Below are 16475 nucleotides of genomic sequence, written 5' to 3'. Positions count from 1 at the left end.
TTTTCAGACATTTCATCACCATGCCAGCTACCAACAGTGAGCCTCTGTATGAAACACTGATGAAATGGCCCATTTTCTATTTGTGTTGAGGTGATGCCGTTTGTTGTTTTTCTCAGGGGGTGGTAAATGGGATCCAAATCAGTGTGTTTCTCTGCTTTGTATTGGTCAACCAGTCCTCCATCCATGCTAGTACATTCCCTGCAACTCCATGCATTCTTATCTTATGGAGGAGTTTTATATGTGGCACCTTATTGAACTCCTCCTGGAATCCAAGTATACAACATGTGCCTATTCCCCTTCATCCACTATGCTTGTGACATCCACAAAGAACTACTGTAAGTTTGTCAAACACAACCTTCCCTCCCTGAATCCATGTTGTGTCTGCCTGATGGATTCCATTTCATCCAGATGCTTCACTAGTTTTTCTTTAAATGATAGCCTCCAGCATTTTTCCAACTACAGATGTTAAGCTAACTAGCCTGTAATGACCTGTCTTTTAAAACAGTGGCATGACATTCACTGTCTTTCAGTCTCCCAGGAACTGCCCAGAGTCCAATGATTTCTGGTAAATTACCGCTAATATATCTATAACTTCCACCATTTCTTTCAATTCAATTTTAAAAACCTGCAATGATATGCTGATGACAATGAAGTGTCAACGGTCCCACCTGCTTTATTATTTCAGGGAAGGAAATCTTCCATCCCCACCTGTTTGACTGGTGATTTCAGAACAGATTGCAATGGGGTGGATTCTTAATTGCCGTCTAGATAACTACAGGTGGGTGATAAAATATTGGCCCAACCAGCAATAAAGTGAAATGATTCAAACTGAATTGCCGCCATCCACATTTGTTACAAGCCTTCTCAAATCCATAATCCTGTCAGTAAATGCAATTCCTGGTCTGATCCCTCTATGAATTGTAGTAACAGAACAGAAACCTCTCTTTAACTACCTGACTTGCACTTCCTATCTACCAAGATGCAAAAGAAAATGCTGCAAATATAGCAGTCAAGTCTGAAAAGGAATGATTTTTTTTATTTTAGTTGCTCTGAAAAATTTCATTGAAACAGATTCCTTTTTTCTCTCATGTGTTTCTGGCTTTAACATACTTTTTTCATTACCTGGAACCTGCAGAATTTTGAAGAATGGAAACCATGAAAGGAAGGGTCTCAAATGTCTTTTAAAAACCACCTTAGTGAAATATCCTGCTACCTTCAAGGGATTTGTGGAAATTCATTCAAATTCTTCAGTTCCTCCGCACCTCTCATTTATAGTGCATTCCTTTTTTTGGAAAAGGAAAAAATTCCTCCTCTTCTCTCTCTCCTCCTCCTCTTCTCTCTCTCCCCCTCTCCCCCCCCCGCAACAACCAAATGCATCATGTCACTTTAACAGGTTAAATTCCATTTGCCACCTGTGCGCCCACCTGACCTGTTCATTGATACCTTCCTTCAGACTACAGCTTGCTCAACAATCACTGTCAATTTTTGCAGTGATTGCAAACTCTTGAAGACTTACATTCATTCATGCTTATACCAACAAAATGGTAGACCTCAGCAATATAGCTTTCAATTAACACATTTCACATATAGCTACCTTGGCAATGCAGTTCATGTCAAACTGCAAACAACAATTAATAATGAGGGACAGGCAGAGTGAAATCATATTAAATGCAGCTTAACTTCATCAATTCCAATTTACTAAAGGATGACTATTACTACTTCAATGCACCAAAATGCGATCTTTTCGATATCAATACATCATCGGTAACTGCAGTGATTTTTCCTGTTCTCCTTGTTTACCTGCATTGACAAATAGAAGCCATCATCTATTCCAGTTTGCTCTGCCCAAATCTTTGTAGCTTCTTCCCAGGACATGCCTCTTTCGACACTTATCTACACAAAAAACAAAACACCCCATACATTTGAAAAATAAGTCAACTCCATATTGATTGACTACAAGACATTCAGACATTTAAATCTTCAATGAGTTTTAAGACATTTGCTTTTTTGTAACTATTTGCTGATGCTGCACAATGTTACAATTTGAGGCAGCATAATGGCTCAGTGGTTAATACTGCTGCCTCTCAGTGCCAAGGAGATCATGGTTTGATTCCAGCCTGAGGTAACCATCTGCATGGAGTTTGCACATTCTCCCTGTCTGTATGAGCTTCCTTTGGGTGCTCCAGTTTCCTTCTTCATCCCAAAGATGAGCAGGTTAGGTGGACTGGCTATGCTAAATTGCCTATAATGTCCAGGAATGTGCAGGCTAGGTGGGTTAGCCGTGGGAAATGAAGATTCAAAGGGATTGGGGCGTGTGGGTGGGAAGCTCTACGGAGGATTGGTGCAGACTCAATGGGCTGAATGACCAGATTCTAAGTTTGGGAATGGATATTATCTTATCTGGAGCAATGACCTATGAAGATCAGTTACAAATTCAATCCCTGATCTGTGCTCATCCCAGGTTTGGCAGCAGGATGAATAACAGCCTTACAGGTGAGATAGCACATTAGGTGATGTCACGCTCCTCATTCTTACCCATCAATTTTCACTATGGGCATAGGCTAGCTCCATTGATACATTGGCATAACCTTGGAAGAGGAGAAAGTGAGGACTGCAGATCAGAGCTGAAAATGTGTTGCTGGAAAAGCGCACCTGGTCAGGCAGCATCCAAGGAGTAGGAGAATCGACGTTTCGGGCATAAGCCCTTCTTCAGGAATGAGGAAAGTGTGCCAAACAGGCCAAGATAAAAGGTAGGGAGGAGGGGCGTTGGAAATGCGATAGGTGGAAGGAGGTCAAGGTGAGTGTGATAGGCCGGAGTGGGGGTGGGGGCGGAGAGGTGCTTGAGAACGTGGCTGAAGAGCTTCTGGGCAGAGGAGATGTAACCTTGGAAGACCAAGGAAACTATACTCAGGTGAGGTAAACATTTCTAGGCCACAGGGATGTAAAAGAACAGAACATGCAAAATACAAATCACTGCAAATGATCAGACACTTACAGTATAAATTTCAACATGTCCTGAAACAGAATACCCTGGAGTTAAGAATTTCTTCGCTTCTAGTTTCTTCACCTTCTCGTCCCCAGAGCCCAGATCTGTGCGTAAACAGAAGCAAATCAGCAACTGCCATGCAATAAACTTTGCTTCACAACAGTTGACAACCAATGACTTACCCAAAATTCCCATATCATATCTTCCATTCTTCTTAGCATTCTGAATGACAGCATTTAAAGTGTCTGAAAAATACTGGAAGAGTGCATTCTGTTGATGTACCTCCATACCAAGGATTCGATTCAAGAATTTGCCAATATTGTTATAGTCTGAAATGAATTCATTACATCGTTAGACTAGGGAATCAGAGTTAACAAAAAAAATCAGCAACAAGTCAAATATTTTAATGCATTTTTACCTTTATCCAATGTGAGAAGCCCTGAACGGTCTTCCATATTTATCAAGCCCACGCCAATTAATCCCTGCCGAACGTCTAGAAACACAAATAAATGTTGCATGGAAGTGTACTCAGTAAAAAATTATAACAACAAAGATATTAAACATCAATTGTGTACTTCAGTGATTCATACTCAATACAGCAGCATGCAAATATTAATTCAATAAAGCTTGTGATGCGAGTGCTAATACCATAGATAGATACGAAGCACAAAGTTGTCTGGTTAACATACTAACTGAAATGTTCCCTCAATGCTCTTCAAGGAAACTCTGCCACTATGGCATCACCTAGCCCACACAATCCCATGACATGAAACTGATCTTACTGGCAACATTAAGAACTCAAGACAGTCATGATGCTGGATTTATTGTTAGAGGAGAAAGTGAGGACTGCAGTTGCTGGGGATCAAAGTCAAAGAATGTGGTGCTGGAAAAGCACAGCCAGTCAGACAGCTTCCAAGAAGGAGAATAGATGTTTTGGGTTTAAACCCTTCAGAAACCAGCTCTGATGAAGTGTTTATGCCCGAAACGTCAATTCTCATGCAGCTCAGCTGCTGCCTGACTGGCTAAGCTTTTTCTAGCACCACATTCGGACTCTACATTTATTGCTATTTTTGTTGACTTCACTAACATCCAAAGGATATTTTAAATAAAATTTGATGCGCTTTCTGGCACAAGAAAATTCAGCCCTATCATGCAATATTACAAACTTGATAAAGATCAGAAAAACAAAGAAAATTCAAATAAGGAACAAATGAACTCAGTTAATACCTGTAAAATTATTTAGTGTCCCAAGTTACACAAATACATACTGATATTGCCAATGTTCTAAATAGCTCAAAGGCGACATTACAACATTTATCGTGTAACTCCACATGTATAACTATGTGGGGACAGGTGGCTGGAAAGATAAGCCAGTGTTAGATTAGACAGAGGCTGTGTTAGGCTGGTAGTTGGGCAGAGCACTGTGTGGCTTTTATAAACATGATATTCATGTTAGACAGAGCAGAGGCTGCTGGTTCAAGACCTGGCACCAAGAGAATAAATAAATAAATAAAAACAAAATCCTACATTTTCTTCTTGTGGTGTCAAGCAATTACAGTAATGACAATAAATGCTTTGGATTTCCTGCAGACGTGCAGATCGTAAATGCAAATCTGGTTTTCTTTTAAGTCATCCCACTTTTAGTCTCATTGTCAATAGATATTAATTTAATTCATTTTTCAAGGTGTGAATCCAACACAAAGTATCTTCACAAATTTTATATAATAGTGATAGAAATTATGGCACAGAATGACCCATTCACCTGCTGTTGCTAGTTTAAGTGGAACAGGCCACTCAAATACCAACCCTTTGTCCAGGTACTTGGTCCCTGCATGTTGGTATGATCAATCTTTAATATTGTCCAATATTAATCTCATTCTATTTTAAACAGATTTTCCACGAAGTTTCTCCCAAGAAGTGCAAATAAAATGTGTGGATTTTCCATGATTGGTCAAGGAGAAAGCCAGCTCGAAATCATAATTGGAGCTTTATCATTAAAAAATGAATCCAACCACCAATTTCAATCTCTCGTTAAGGCCCAGCACATTAATTCAATGTACCTGTTTAAAAGGTTTGCAATGAAAGTTTTCATAATACCTTCTCTTTCATCAGCAATTCAATTACTTTAAGTAAAGCTGGTCCAGGCCTTAACAAGAGATTTTGTTTTGAACACAGCTCGCCATCATCATTCGCAAGGCAACGAGGAGCATAAACACTGGTCTGCCCAGCGACAACCAAATCCTCAAAACTAAAAAGCTGTTAAACACATGTTTCACAAGTAAAAGGAATATTTTTTTAAAAAAAATTTGGTTTGGAAGTTACTCAAAAGTAAGAAAATCAACAAAGGTTGTCCAAACAGCTAATATCGTCCTTTAATTCAAAAGCACATTCTAAAAGTACAAACAGCGCTTTTGTTTTTGTTGGTTTTTTTTTGTTTTTAAATTCAGAAATTAAAAAGTCTGTTTTAGAAGTCTTTCATTTTACGTTGCTAGTCCTCGTTTTTGCTCGTTTTTGAAATAGCGAGCAGTTTTCCTTTAAAAGGTGTTGTTTTCTTGTTCCAGAGAGTCCAACATGTGGTAGGCGCTGAAGATTTATTTTCCCCTTCAGAAGAATTTATTGAAGAGGCAGTGTTTTTATTCAGTTAATCAACCAAGTGGTTGACTTTATTTAAATTTTATATGTCTGATACTTTGTTTTGCGACTATCATCATTTTCTGTAGGTCATGAAATGCAGTTTATTTTAAATAAGGAATTATTGAAACTTTTTTAGTGAAATGTTATTAAGGCCATATATATTATACAGAGCGGGATGGCTAGTACATATTACACAGCAGCATCAGTCAGATAGATGGGCGACTGCCGGGACAATACGAAGGTAGTTCAAAAGTCTCCGGAGGCTAGTCCTTTATCAAATGGATATTCAGCTTTTGGCACTGTTAAAAGGGATAGCCTCCCAAGAAAAATTAAAGGGCCAGTTATGGGACACTTGGAATGATTCTTATGGTAGGCAGCGTTTGACAAGATCTAATAGAATTATTGTTATAGGGGTCTCTCCTGTCAGGGGCATTGACAGAGTGGCAGTAAGCTTAAATTTAGGATCGTTTGTTGCTTTCCTGGTGCAAGGATTAAAGGACCTCTAAATGTTTCAAGTGGATAGTTAGAGGCAAGATTGAGAAACCACTAACTATACACATTGACAGGAATGACATTTTTAGGGAAAGATTAACAGTACAGAGGGAATTTAAAAAGTTAGGTAGAAGGTGAAAAAAACAAAACCTCAAAAGTAGTAATTGTTGGTTTACTGTCAATACCACACTCAAACGAAGCGAGGAAGAAAAGGATAAAGGAGAGATAAGGCCAAAAGAGCTGGTATTACTGTTCAGCAATTCAGGTTTGAGGACAATTAGATTGTCTTTTAGGATAGAAAAGACCTGTTCGAAAAGGATGGGTCCAACATAAACTGGAAAGTGACCAATATTTTAACAGGAGATTTGCTCATTCTGTTAAGGGAGACTTTATACTGATAGAATTCCTCCATTTTCCTTCTCTGCACAGCAGTGTAAATGGAAGGAATGATGGGAATTGTTTGGAATGTGAGGAGAGCACAATTAAAAAAACACGAGTCTGTGTCAGAGTATGTAGTAACTCTGAACAACTAAACTGCATTTATTTCAATGCAAGGGGTTTAACAGGTGAGGCTAATGAACTTAAGGCATGTTTAAAAACATGTGATAGGGACATCATAGCTAATACAGAAACCTGGCTGAGAGATGGATGCAACTGGCAGCTCAACGTTCCAAGTTTTAGACACTTATAGGAAGGATAGAGTACAGGTGGTGGGGAGCAATTTTTGACTAATACATGACTGCTTTAACTAAGGAAGATATTTCTGAAAAATCATCCAATGAAAATATGGGTAGAAATTACAATTAAGGGCAGATCATTTTGTAGGAATTGTACTCAGATATAGACAACTTGGTTCAATTGAATCTCAATCAATATAAAGAGTGCAGAGACATTCTTGAGAGAAATCAGGAAGGCAAAGGGGGATATGAAATCACATTAGCAGCTAAAATTAAGGATGATCCAAAGAGATTCTACGAATACATTAAGACCAAGAGGGTAACTAGAGAGAGGTAGGGGCTCTTACGAGATCAAGGAGGTTGTTGTGTTGAACCCCAGGAGATGGGGAGAAATATTCAAAGAAAATTTTGCAGTAAATTGTTGGAAGTGATTATGAAAGATAGGATTTATGGAGATTTAGAGGCAAAAATTGATCAGGGATAGTCAGCATGGTTTTGTGCGAGGAAAAAGGTGTCTCACCAACTTGATTGAGATTTTTGAGGAAGTTACCAAAAAGCTTGGTGACAGAGCAATAGACATTATTTGAAGTTTATTCAAGCCTTTGCCGTGGTCCTGCATGATAAACTAATTAGAAGAGTTAGGTCATGGGACATGGGTGAGCTTGCCAATTGGATACATAATTGGCTTAACAGCAGGAGACCGGGTAAGGGAGGAGGGTTGCTTTTCAATCTGGAGGCCTGTGACCAATGGTATTCCACAGAGATCGGTCCTGGATCCTCTTTTGTTGGTCATTTATATAAAATGATTTGGAAGAGAATATAGAAAGCATGGTTGCTAAGCTGTGGATGACACCAGAACTGGTGACACAGTGGACAGTGAAAAAGATTTTCTAAGATTACAAATGGTTTTGATCAAATGGGTTAATGGGCTGAAAAATTGTAGATGGCGTTCAATCTGGATAAATGCGAGGTATTGCATTTTGGTACAACAAACAAGAATGGGACTTATACAATAAATGGTAGGGCCTTGGGCAGTGTTGTAGAACAGAGCAGACACGTAACTCGTTAATGTTGGTATCACATATCGACAGGATGATAAAAAAAAAGGAGTTTGGCATGCTTGCCTTCATTGTTCAGTCCTCCAAGTATTGGAATTGGGATGTTATGTTGAGGTTGTACAGGACTGAGGCCTCTTCTGGAATAGTGTCCAGTTCTGGTCACCCATTTATAAGAAGGATATTACCAAGCTGGAAGGGGTCCAAGAAGAGATTTACCAGGATGTGGCCAGGCAAGGAAGGTTTCTGTTATCAAGAAAGGTTTGATAGGCTAGGATTTCTTTTTCATTGGAGCATAAAAGGTTCAGGAGTGGCCTGATAGAAGCTTATAAAATAACGAGGGGAACAGATAGAGTTGATGGTAGTTGTCTTTTACCCAAGATGGAGAATTTCATTACCGGGGGCACATTATTAAGATGAGAGGACAGAAATTTTAAAAAGACCTAAGAGGTATATTTTTTAGATACAGTGTGGTTTGAATTTTGAGGAAGTGAAATGAATTTCCTGAGGAAGTGGGGGATGCAGGTACAATTACAACGTTTAAAAGACATTTGGATGGATACATAAATAACAATGGTTTGGAAGGATTGAGCCAGGAGGGGGCAGGTGGGACTAGTTTAGTTTGGGATTATGTTTGGCATGGACTGTTTGGATTGAAGGGTCTGATTCCAAGCTGTAGGATTCTATGAAATTAGATTTATCTATGAAACTGAATGTATGACTAATTATGAAAATACTTTCATTCTGACAAGTAAAACTATTAGTGCAACGTTTATACATGAATCTGTTAGGATTGTGTTCAGTTTAGTTTTTGGTGGGCTGAAGTCGAACGAAAATCTATACGATTCGAACAGAAATAGATAGGGTATGCAGGGAGTCCAGAATCAAAGGTCACAGTCTAAGGATAGGAATAAACCATTGAGGATTGAGAATGAGGAGAAACGTTTTGACAGTGCATTGAACCTGTGGAATTCACTAATGCAGGAACAGTTAAGGCCAAGACATTGTGGAACTCCAAGGAGTTAAAAGGATCAGACGGAAGTGGGGGGGAAAAACAGGAACAGGCTACTAAGTTGGATTATCAATAAACACAGTGAACAGCAAAGTAGGTTTGAGGGGCCATGCAGCTCCTACTTTCTACATTTCTATGTAATGAATGGAAAGAGAGGACTGTTATGGACCAAACCAAACCCCCTCAAAATATTTAAAGACAGTCAATGCCCCGGCTTTTCTTACATTAAAAGGTAAGTGTAAGGTGTTGCATTCCAGATGCTATTCAATGTTAAGCATAACACACTATTTTTACATTAGTTAAAATACATATAAAATAACTCTCTATTGAAATATTTTACAAAGCAATAGATATATTAACTACCACTACTTAAGTCTTCCAAGGTGGTAACATCACAAACACCCTCAACAAAGTCAAATGCAGAAAAATAGATTGTTTTATGAAATTCTACAGTCCAGTAGGAAAAAGAGAAAACTCAAGAGTGCATGTGGGAGAGATGTACAACAGCTTCAAGAAGTCAGCAACAGACACTGAAAAACAAACTAAAAATCCTGATCGGGTGGGGCAAGCTGTCACCCATTCAGATTGCGTCCACTGATCCATAATTTTAAAAAAACTCCAGGTTTCAACTGGTTTACTTTATGAGGTTCAATAAACAGCTCGGTACCTCTAAGTTAGAATTCCTTTTCCAAAAACAAACTGACAAAATACACCTCAAAGCCAGTGTTGTGACAGTACTATCAAAAAACATTTTCAAAGCACCTTTCACGTATACTCGCCTAGGATAGGCGGTCATGCAGTGGTACTGTCACTGAATTAATAATTTCCAAGTCCACACTAATCCGGGGGCAGGGATTCAAATCCCACCACATCAGCTGGTAGAATTACATTCAATTAATAGATCTGGAATATACACTAATCTATTGATGACAATGAAATGACCAATTGTTGCTCAAAAACCCACTGAATTCAGTAATGCTCTTTCGGAAAAGAAACTGACTCTCCTAATCTGACCTACACGTGACCCCAGATCCACACAAATATCATCAACTTTCACCTGACCTCTGAAATAATCTAAGGTAGTTCGGAACATGCAATAATTTTGGGCAGCACTTTGGTTCAGTGGTTGACACTGCAGCTTTATCACACTAAGATCAGAAGTTCAATTCCTGCTTTGGGTTACTGCCTGTGTGGAGCTTGCATGTTGTTCCCGTGTCTCCACTGATTTCCTCCAATTGCCTCAGTTTCCTCCCACAGTCCAAAGATTTGGAGGTTAGGTGGATTGGCCGTGCTACATTGCTAATCATGTCCAGGGAGGTGTAGGCTTAGAAGGGTTAGCCATAATGAATGTGGGCTTATGGGGTAGGATAGAGGTTTTGGCCTGGGTGGGATGCTCTTTGGAGGGAGTATGGACTCAATAGCCCAAATGGCCTCTTTCCACATACGGATTATATGATTCCATAATTTAATAAATACAGATAGCCCATGAAAGAATAAAAACAAAATTTGCGATTGTAATGACAAGAACTGCAACAGTTTGTCCAAAGCAGTCTCAAAACAATGAGAAATATTAACAGCTCACCTCCCTCTCTCCCCAAAACCTTTTAGACAATGGCATCCACGTGACGATGAAGGTAGGCCTTTAGTATAACACTGAATTCAACAACACAGTATTCCCTCAGCACTACATTAAGTGCTATCTTAAAGAGCTTGTGATCAACTCTAACCAAGGCTTGAGAACTCAGATATTTAATTCAAAGAAAAAAACCCCAATGAAACAAGCCCACGTTGATTACGGAGGAAAAAGTGGGCACATATCAATTTGCAAAGTAGAATAAATAAACTGTCTGCAGCAGTTATAAAGTTTAATTAACCTAACAGTTATACTTCTATAGAAAACCATTAAGTGAAAATCCTGACAACCTCAACAGAAGTTGAATAAAATGTACTGCACCTTTGAAAAAGTCTCCAACATAGTCTTTAGGTGATGACACCAGTGGACTATCCAGATTTACAATAGATTTCATGACTATTTCCAAGGCATTCCTTCCATACTGCAGAAGTATCAAACAAGCAAACAGTTAGTTTATTTACAGTAAGAATGCTACATAACACAATGCAGAAGAATATTTTGTGTTAAAAGAATGTTAAAAGTTGGCATGTTAGGCATTATGTGGGCAAAATAATTTCACACCTTCCAAGTGTGAAGCAGAGAAGGTGCACAAAGTGAGTTATCAAAATATTTTAAAAAGTAGTTATGGAAAAACTTTCAAGTTAAGTACTTGAAATTAAATAGTAAAGTCCATTTAAATGATTCTAAACAAAATAAAAACATTACCTTGTTATCAAAATTGAACCTACTCAAATCTCTTGTTTCAGTGGCTCGTCTGTCACCATGCGTAAGAGCACCCTATCCAAAGGAGGAAACATTAGTTTAAAAAACACATTTTGGTACGCAACCTTTCCTATGAAAGGGAACACGAGTGACCAGATAAGGATAAACAAAAATAGTATCTTATTTACTGGATCAGACATCTGCTAAATTGTTGCCACATTGAGTGCAGTTTTCAGTTAAAATGGCTAATTCAAAACAGTAACTTTCAAATTTGTGGGAAGTTTCATTTTCACAGAAAACTCCAAGCCCCCGCATCCATTCCTATCATTATGTTCAGTATAATCTAAATAGGTCCTTGCAGCTCATGAACACAGAAGCATTGATGCAAACCAATTACTGTCTTACAAGATGAAAAAACACAGCTTCAATGAAATTAGTCTTGCGATTCTACTGGAAACACCAGTTTCTTCAGTAGTTGCTGGGAGTCAGTTCAGTCAATCAAATATGAACTTGAATCAAATTAAATAGTAATTATATTCAGTGTTAAAATAGTCTCTGAAACATCAAGCCATGAAAGGGCACTTTGACCTCAGGTAGCTGCTGCAGATGACAGGGATGCAATAAAAAAATGCACTGCAGGTTTGGCAGCTTCTACAAAAAGACGAAGTTAATGTTTGAACATTATTCATTTCAAATGTTAATTCGTTCTGGAGACATTACATATTTCCAGCATTTCCCATTTCAGTTTTGGATTTCTAGCTTGTGCAGTGCTTAGCTTCTCTAGAAAATGCAAAATCTTTCTTCTCTGCTGGAGTCATACTCTGAATCACTTGCTTAAGTGAGAACGGTTCATTGCAAGTGATACATTCTCATTTTCTGAACTGGGGAGAGAAGACTTGTATGCAAGCGAGGGTACTTTCACAGACCACTACATTATATTATTCAGAATACCCAAGTCCAACTAATCACATAATGAAGTACAGCACAAAAGCAGTAAACATATGACAACATATCTGTCAACGGAAAAATCTCACACCATTGTAATTTAGACAGTCATTCATACAGCAAAATGAGAGATGGTCAAAGAAGTTTAGTACATTTTAGTACTTTGTAAGAGCAACTCATGGGACAGAGCTGAAACAACGAAAGCAGGGAATGTACAAAACTGTTTTGAAAGATGTTAACTTACCAAACTTTCCAGCCTTTTTGCAACAATTGAAGCAAATCTTTGTTCCCCTGCCAATTCGGAGATGAGAAAAACATACTCAGGAGAAGTCACTTGGTTTGACCGATGGGTTCTACCTGCAAATAAAATATCATTTTCACAATTACAGCAAATAAAAATCAACTTCAGTTAACCAGGTACTGTTCTGGTTAGAAGCTATTCTTTTGGTATCCTTACATCCATATTTATATGTAGTAGTACAAACCACATTAAGATAAAACAAAAAATTGTGGATGTTGGAAACAAAAACAGAATTTGTTGGTGAAACTCAGTCTGGCAACACCTGAGGAGTCACCAGACTTGAAACTTTAACTCTGCTTTCTTCCCAGAGATACTGCCAGACCTGTCGAGTTTAACCACAAATTTGTTCGTTACAAATAGCATTGCTTCAATTACACCTGAACTTTACAAATAAATTCAACTACCAAAGCTTTTGAGCCATCTTGAAGCAGCAATACAACACACCCAATCAATCCACAGTACAGGGTGCATACAGACAAGTCACAAGTCATGTCACTTATGACCAAATAAGGATTGTAGATATTCACAGTAACAACAAACATGAGGTACAGCCCAATTGTTCTTTCCATATTTTCTTGATGTGAACAGTCATCCTGATCCCATGCATCTGTTCTGTTTTATCCCTCTGTTCCCATTCCCTTAAAGGCCCAAGAGAATTCTTTACTCAAGTGTTTATAAAAATCTCTGCTTCAACCGAATTCTGCCTCAAAAACCTGCATGTGAAAGAAATTTGCACTGGTTTCTGTACTAAATTTCTTCCAATCTTATATCTATGCCACTCATTTTAGACCCTTCAAATCACTTTGTCCAACTCCTGTGAAATCACATTCACCTAATCTGAACAAAAATAGCCCTTAACTCCCACAAGCAAACAAACAGATTGTTTTCAAAGCTTGCAACAAAAACACTTTTCAACTTGTACTTAGCTTTACCTTGGAGGTAACTTTAGAAGACCTTGAGGAAAAAAAAATGATACTCAATCTGGTGCTACCACAATCCCACTTGCAAAATAGCAATAAGCATGCTCTGGTCTTCCATTAAGCATTAAATTTAATTCAGTCCACCTGACAGTTTGTTGTTTTAAAAAGGTCAACGTAAAACACGATTGCGTTTCCTGATCTGGACATTTTAAAAAAGAGATACAAGAGCTGCTAAGGTACCTGTATACATGAACCCCTTGCAAATTCAAATAATTGCACATTACCCTAAGTCTACAAGACTTCACAGATGCATAAATACATCATTCAGCCTGTCTAACTTTCTCCATTCAATCAGGCCCCGCATGACTGGTCAGTAACAACACCATTTACACATGTTGCACCATTTCTGGTAACATCCTTCTTTAAAAATCTTTATATCTCAGTTGAAACTGCAATTTCAACTAAGTTTTCATCATTCTTTACATTAAAAAAGTCCCTTCTAACGCAACTCCTGAACAGCCAAATCCCCCTTCAATAATACTCAAATATCTGGAATACAAGATTATTAAATAAACATTAGCAAATTAAACAAAATTTTAAAATTCTCTCACCAAATTGCTGAATAGCACGGTCTGCACTCCAAGGCAATTCCAAGGTCATGTGCACACGTCGCCTCTGGTTCTTAACTCTGCGATCTGCTTGCAATGATATACCAGAACTGGCTGCTTCCGAAATGATTGCAATATTCTGATAAGCAAATAGGACAATTTGTTATAATAGTATGTACAACTTGGGTTTGAAAAGAAGTTCAATTACTCATACCTTCTCTCCATCCATAAACCGCTGTTTTTCTGTTATATTCAGGATTTCAACAGGAACATCAAGTTCAGATCTAGATTCATAAGATATGCTACCATCATCATTGCTCACAACCCTGCCTTTCCGGCCAGTCATCTAGGAAAAAAAGTTATAATTAACAAATGTAATCAATTTTCATTTAAAGAGACTTTATTCAAGCAGGTCAGTTTAGGAACCAACCAAAATAATCTCAAGTAGAAGCTAACAAAACTGTGTGACATCATACAAGTTTCTTTTATTAAAGGTCAAATGTTAGCAAATGTGCAGCAAAACAAAATTGCATTCCCTAACATTATATGTTTTGCCCAACTGTACAGTAGCCATAAAATTAATACTGATACGATATGAAAAATGGAATAAGAGTAAGCAGTTGCAGAAGCAAAAAGAGAAAGCGAACACTTATGAAGTTGAAGGTGTGTATCGTACCTTTACGAGAGTGTGAACACTTTTGCACAGAGCTTACAGCTATCTATAATGACTAGCTAACAGTGTCAATTGAAAATGTAACATTAGTCTGTGAAATGAGTACCTGAGTTGGTTGCTGTTTTGACAACAAATCGAATTTGGGGTAAAAAATGAGGTCTGCAGATGCTGGAGATCACAGCTGAAAATGTGTTGCTGGTTAAAGCACAGCAGGTTAGGCAGCATCCAAGGAACAGGAAATTCGACGTTTCGGGCATAAGCCCTTCATCCTTCCTGATGAAGAGCTTATGCCCGAAACGTCGAATTTCCTGTTCCTTGGATGCTGCCTAACCTGCTGTGCTTTAACCAGCAACACATTTTCAGAACAAATCGAATTTAACTCGTTTACATTATGCCTCAGGACACTAAAACACAATCAACTTTGCATTGGTTTGATGTTAGCAAAATAATCAATGAGAACAAGCTGTATTATGGGGGTATTATAAAAAAAGACAGGCAGTTTGAAAGTCAGACAGTAACCGTCATAGACAGAGACCCAAAAGATTGAAACACACTATCATATGAAACATATTCGCAGTCAAAGAAAGACGATGACCATGAGAGATCTTCAGCCAGAAGACAGATGCCAGAGAAGACAACCACCATATGGTTTTGAACTTAAGTTGATGTAATTTTACTAAGTGTTTTATTGGAACAGTATACTGTTAGAGTTGGAGGCAGGTAACAGTTAGTTGGGAGGGGGGTGCGGGGAGATTTTAGAGTTGTGAATAGTTGTTATTTAATGTTCACTTTTAGAGTTAAAGAATAAATTAGTATTATTTTCTTTAATTAATAGAATCTGGGAGTTCTCAGTCACTCATATTTTAACAGGTTACGAGGTGAGGTGAGCTTTTGTGGGTGTTTATTTTAATTAATAGAGGGGTTCACCACCATGTCATAACACTACCATTTGGGGAATTCTACCCGACAGCCTAAAGATCTGTGGCCCAAAATCACACCTTTCAGATGCATTGTCAGCTGTGCATTTAGTCCAACTTCGCCTAAATTTCCTTAGGTCTCCAAAACACTCCACAGAACTGTTTGATCATTTGCTCTATTCTCTCATGATGTTAATCATTCATTTTAACACTTCTGTGAAGCATCTTGAGATGTTTGCCTGCATTGAAGTTAGTAGATAAATAGAAATCTTCATTGTAAATGCAACATTGCCAAAATACTTTCTTCAAACTAACCTCTGCTACATTATCTGGACCACCAAGCTCATCTATTAATTCATCCAGGGTGTTGGGAGGCAGGTCTTCAGCAAGTCTCTCCAACTTCTCAAGCAACTCTCGTTTCAATTGTTGCGCTCTTTCTACTGCATCTTCACTGGCTACAATACTATGGCTGCTATTACCTATTGTTTCATTTGGAGAAGACAGGGAAAAAGAAAATAAAACATGTTAACAGGAAAGGACTTGAGAAATTTCAAAAGATTTAAACCTGTGTTACAATGTCAATATGTAGTACAGACATTAATGCAGGTTTGTCTCTACCAAACAAACATCGCTCCGAAGCGGAGTTAAATTTCTACCGATAACTGAAACGTTTTACATTTCCACTATCAGTACCTGAAGAAATTGTATTGTTTGTTGTGCTACTGACTGTGGTGGTTGAGAAACTAGGCTTTTTTGATCCAAGGCCAGATGCTAGTAAGGCACTTTGAATAGAATCAGGATCAATACTTTTCTTTTTCTTCTTCTTGTCTTTGTCTTTCTTGCGGTCCTTCCTCACTAACCAAGGATCTGTTAGAGACAGCAGAAATTGAACATAGATCAAAACGGAAGGAAGATACACC

General features: G+C 38.2%; 1 protein-coding gene across 1 annotated transcript in view; it reads right to left on the bottom strand.

The window, feature by feature from the left end:
• Positions 1 to 16475, bottom strand: part of sbno1 (strawberry notch homolog 1 (Drosophila)) — a 101490-nt gene that overhangs the window by 14162 nt on the left and 70853 nt on the right. Inside the window, exons 17-27 of the mRNA XM_060843328.1 lie at positions 16249 to 16422; positions 15871 to 16034; positions 14180 to 14311; positions 13969 to 14104; positions 12381 to 12493; positions 11195 to 11266; positions 10811 to 10910; positions 3405 to 3479; positions 3169 to 3315; positions 2996 to 3090; positions 1801 to 1893 (exon numbers count right to left, since the gene is read on the bottom strand). Coding sequence (XP_060699311.1) covers positions 1801 to 1893; positions 2996 to 3090; positions 3169 to 3315; positions 3405 to 3479; positions 10811 to 10910; positions 11195 to 11266; positions 12381 to 12493; positions 13969 to 14104; positions 14180 to 14311; positions 15871 to 16034; positions 16249 to 16422 — 1301 coding nt within the window. The remainder of the gene's footprint in view (positions 1 to 1800; positions 1894 to 2995; positions 3091 to 3168; positions 3316 to 3404; positions 3480 to 10810; positions 10911 to 11194; positions 11267 to 12380; positions 12494 to 13968; positions 14105 to 14179; positions 14312 to 15870; positions 16035 to 16248; positions 16423 to 16475) is intronic.

Source organism: Hemiscyllium ocellatum, chromosome 24 (assembly GCF_020745735.1).
Source record: "Hemiscyllium ocellatum isolate sHemOce1 chromosome 24, sHemOce1.pat.X.cur, whole genome shotgun sequence".
Lineage (NCBI taxonomy): Eukaryota > Metazoa > Chordata > Chondrichthyes > Orectolobiformes > Hemiscylliidae > Hemiscyllium > Hemiscyllium ocellatum.
This window is presented reverse-complemented; position numbering and strand designations above follow the sequence as displayed.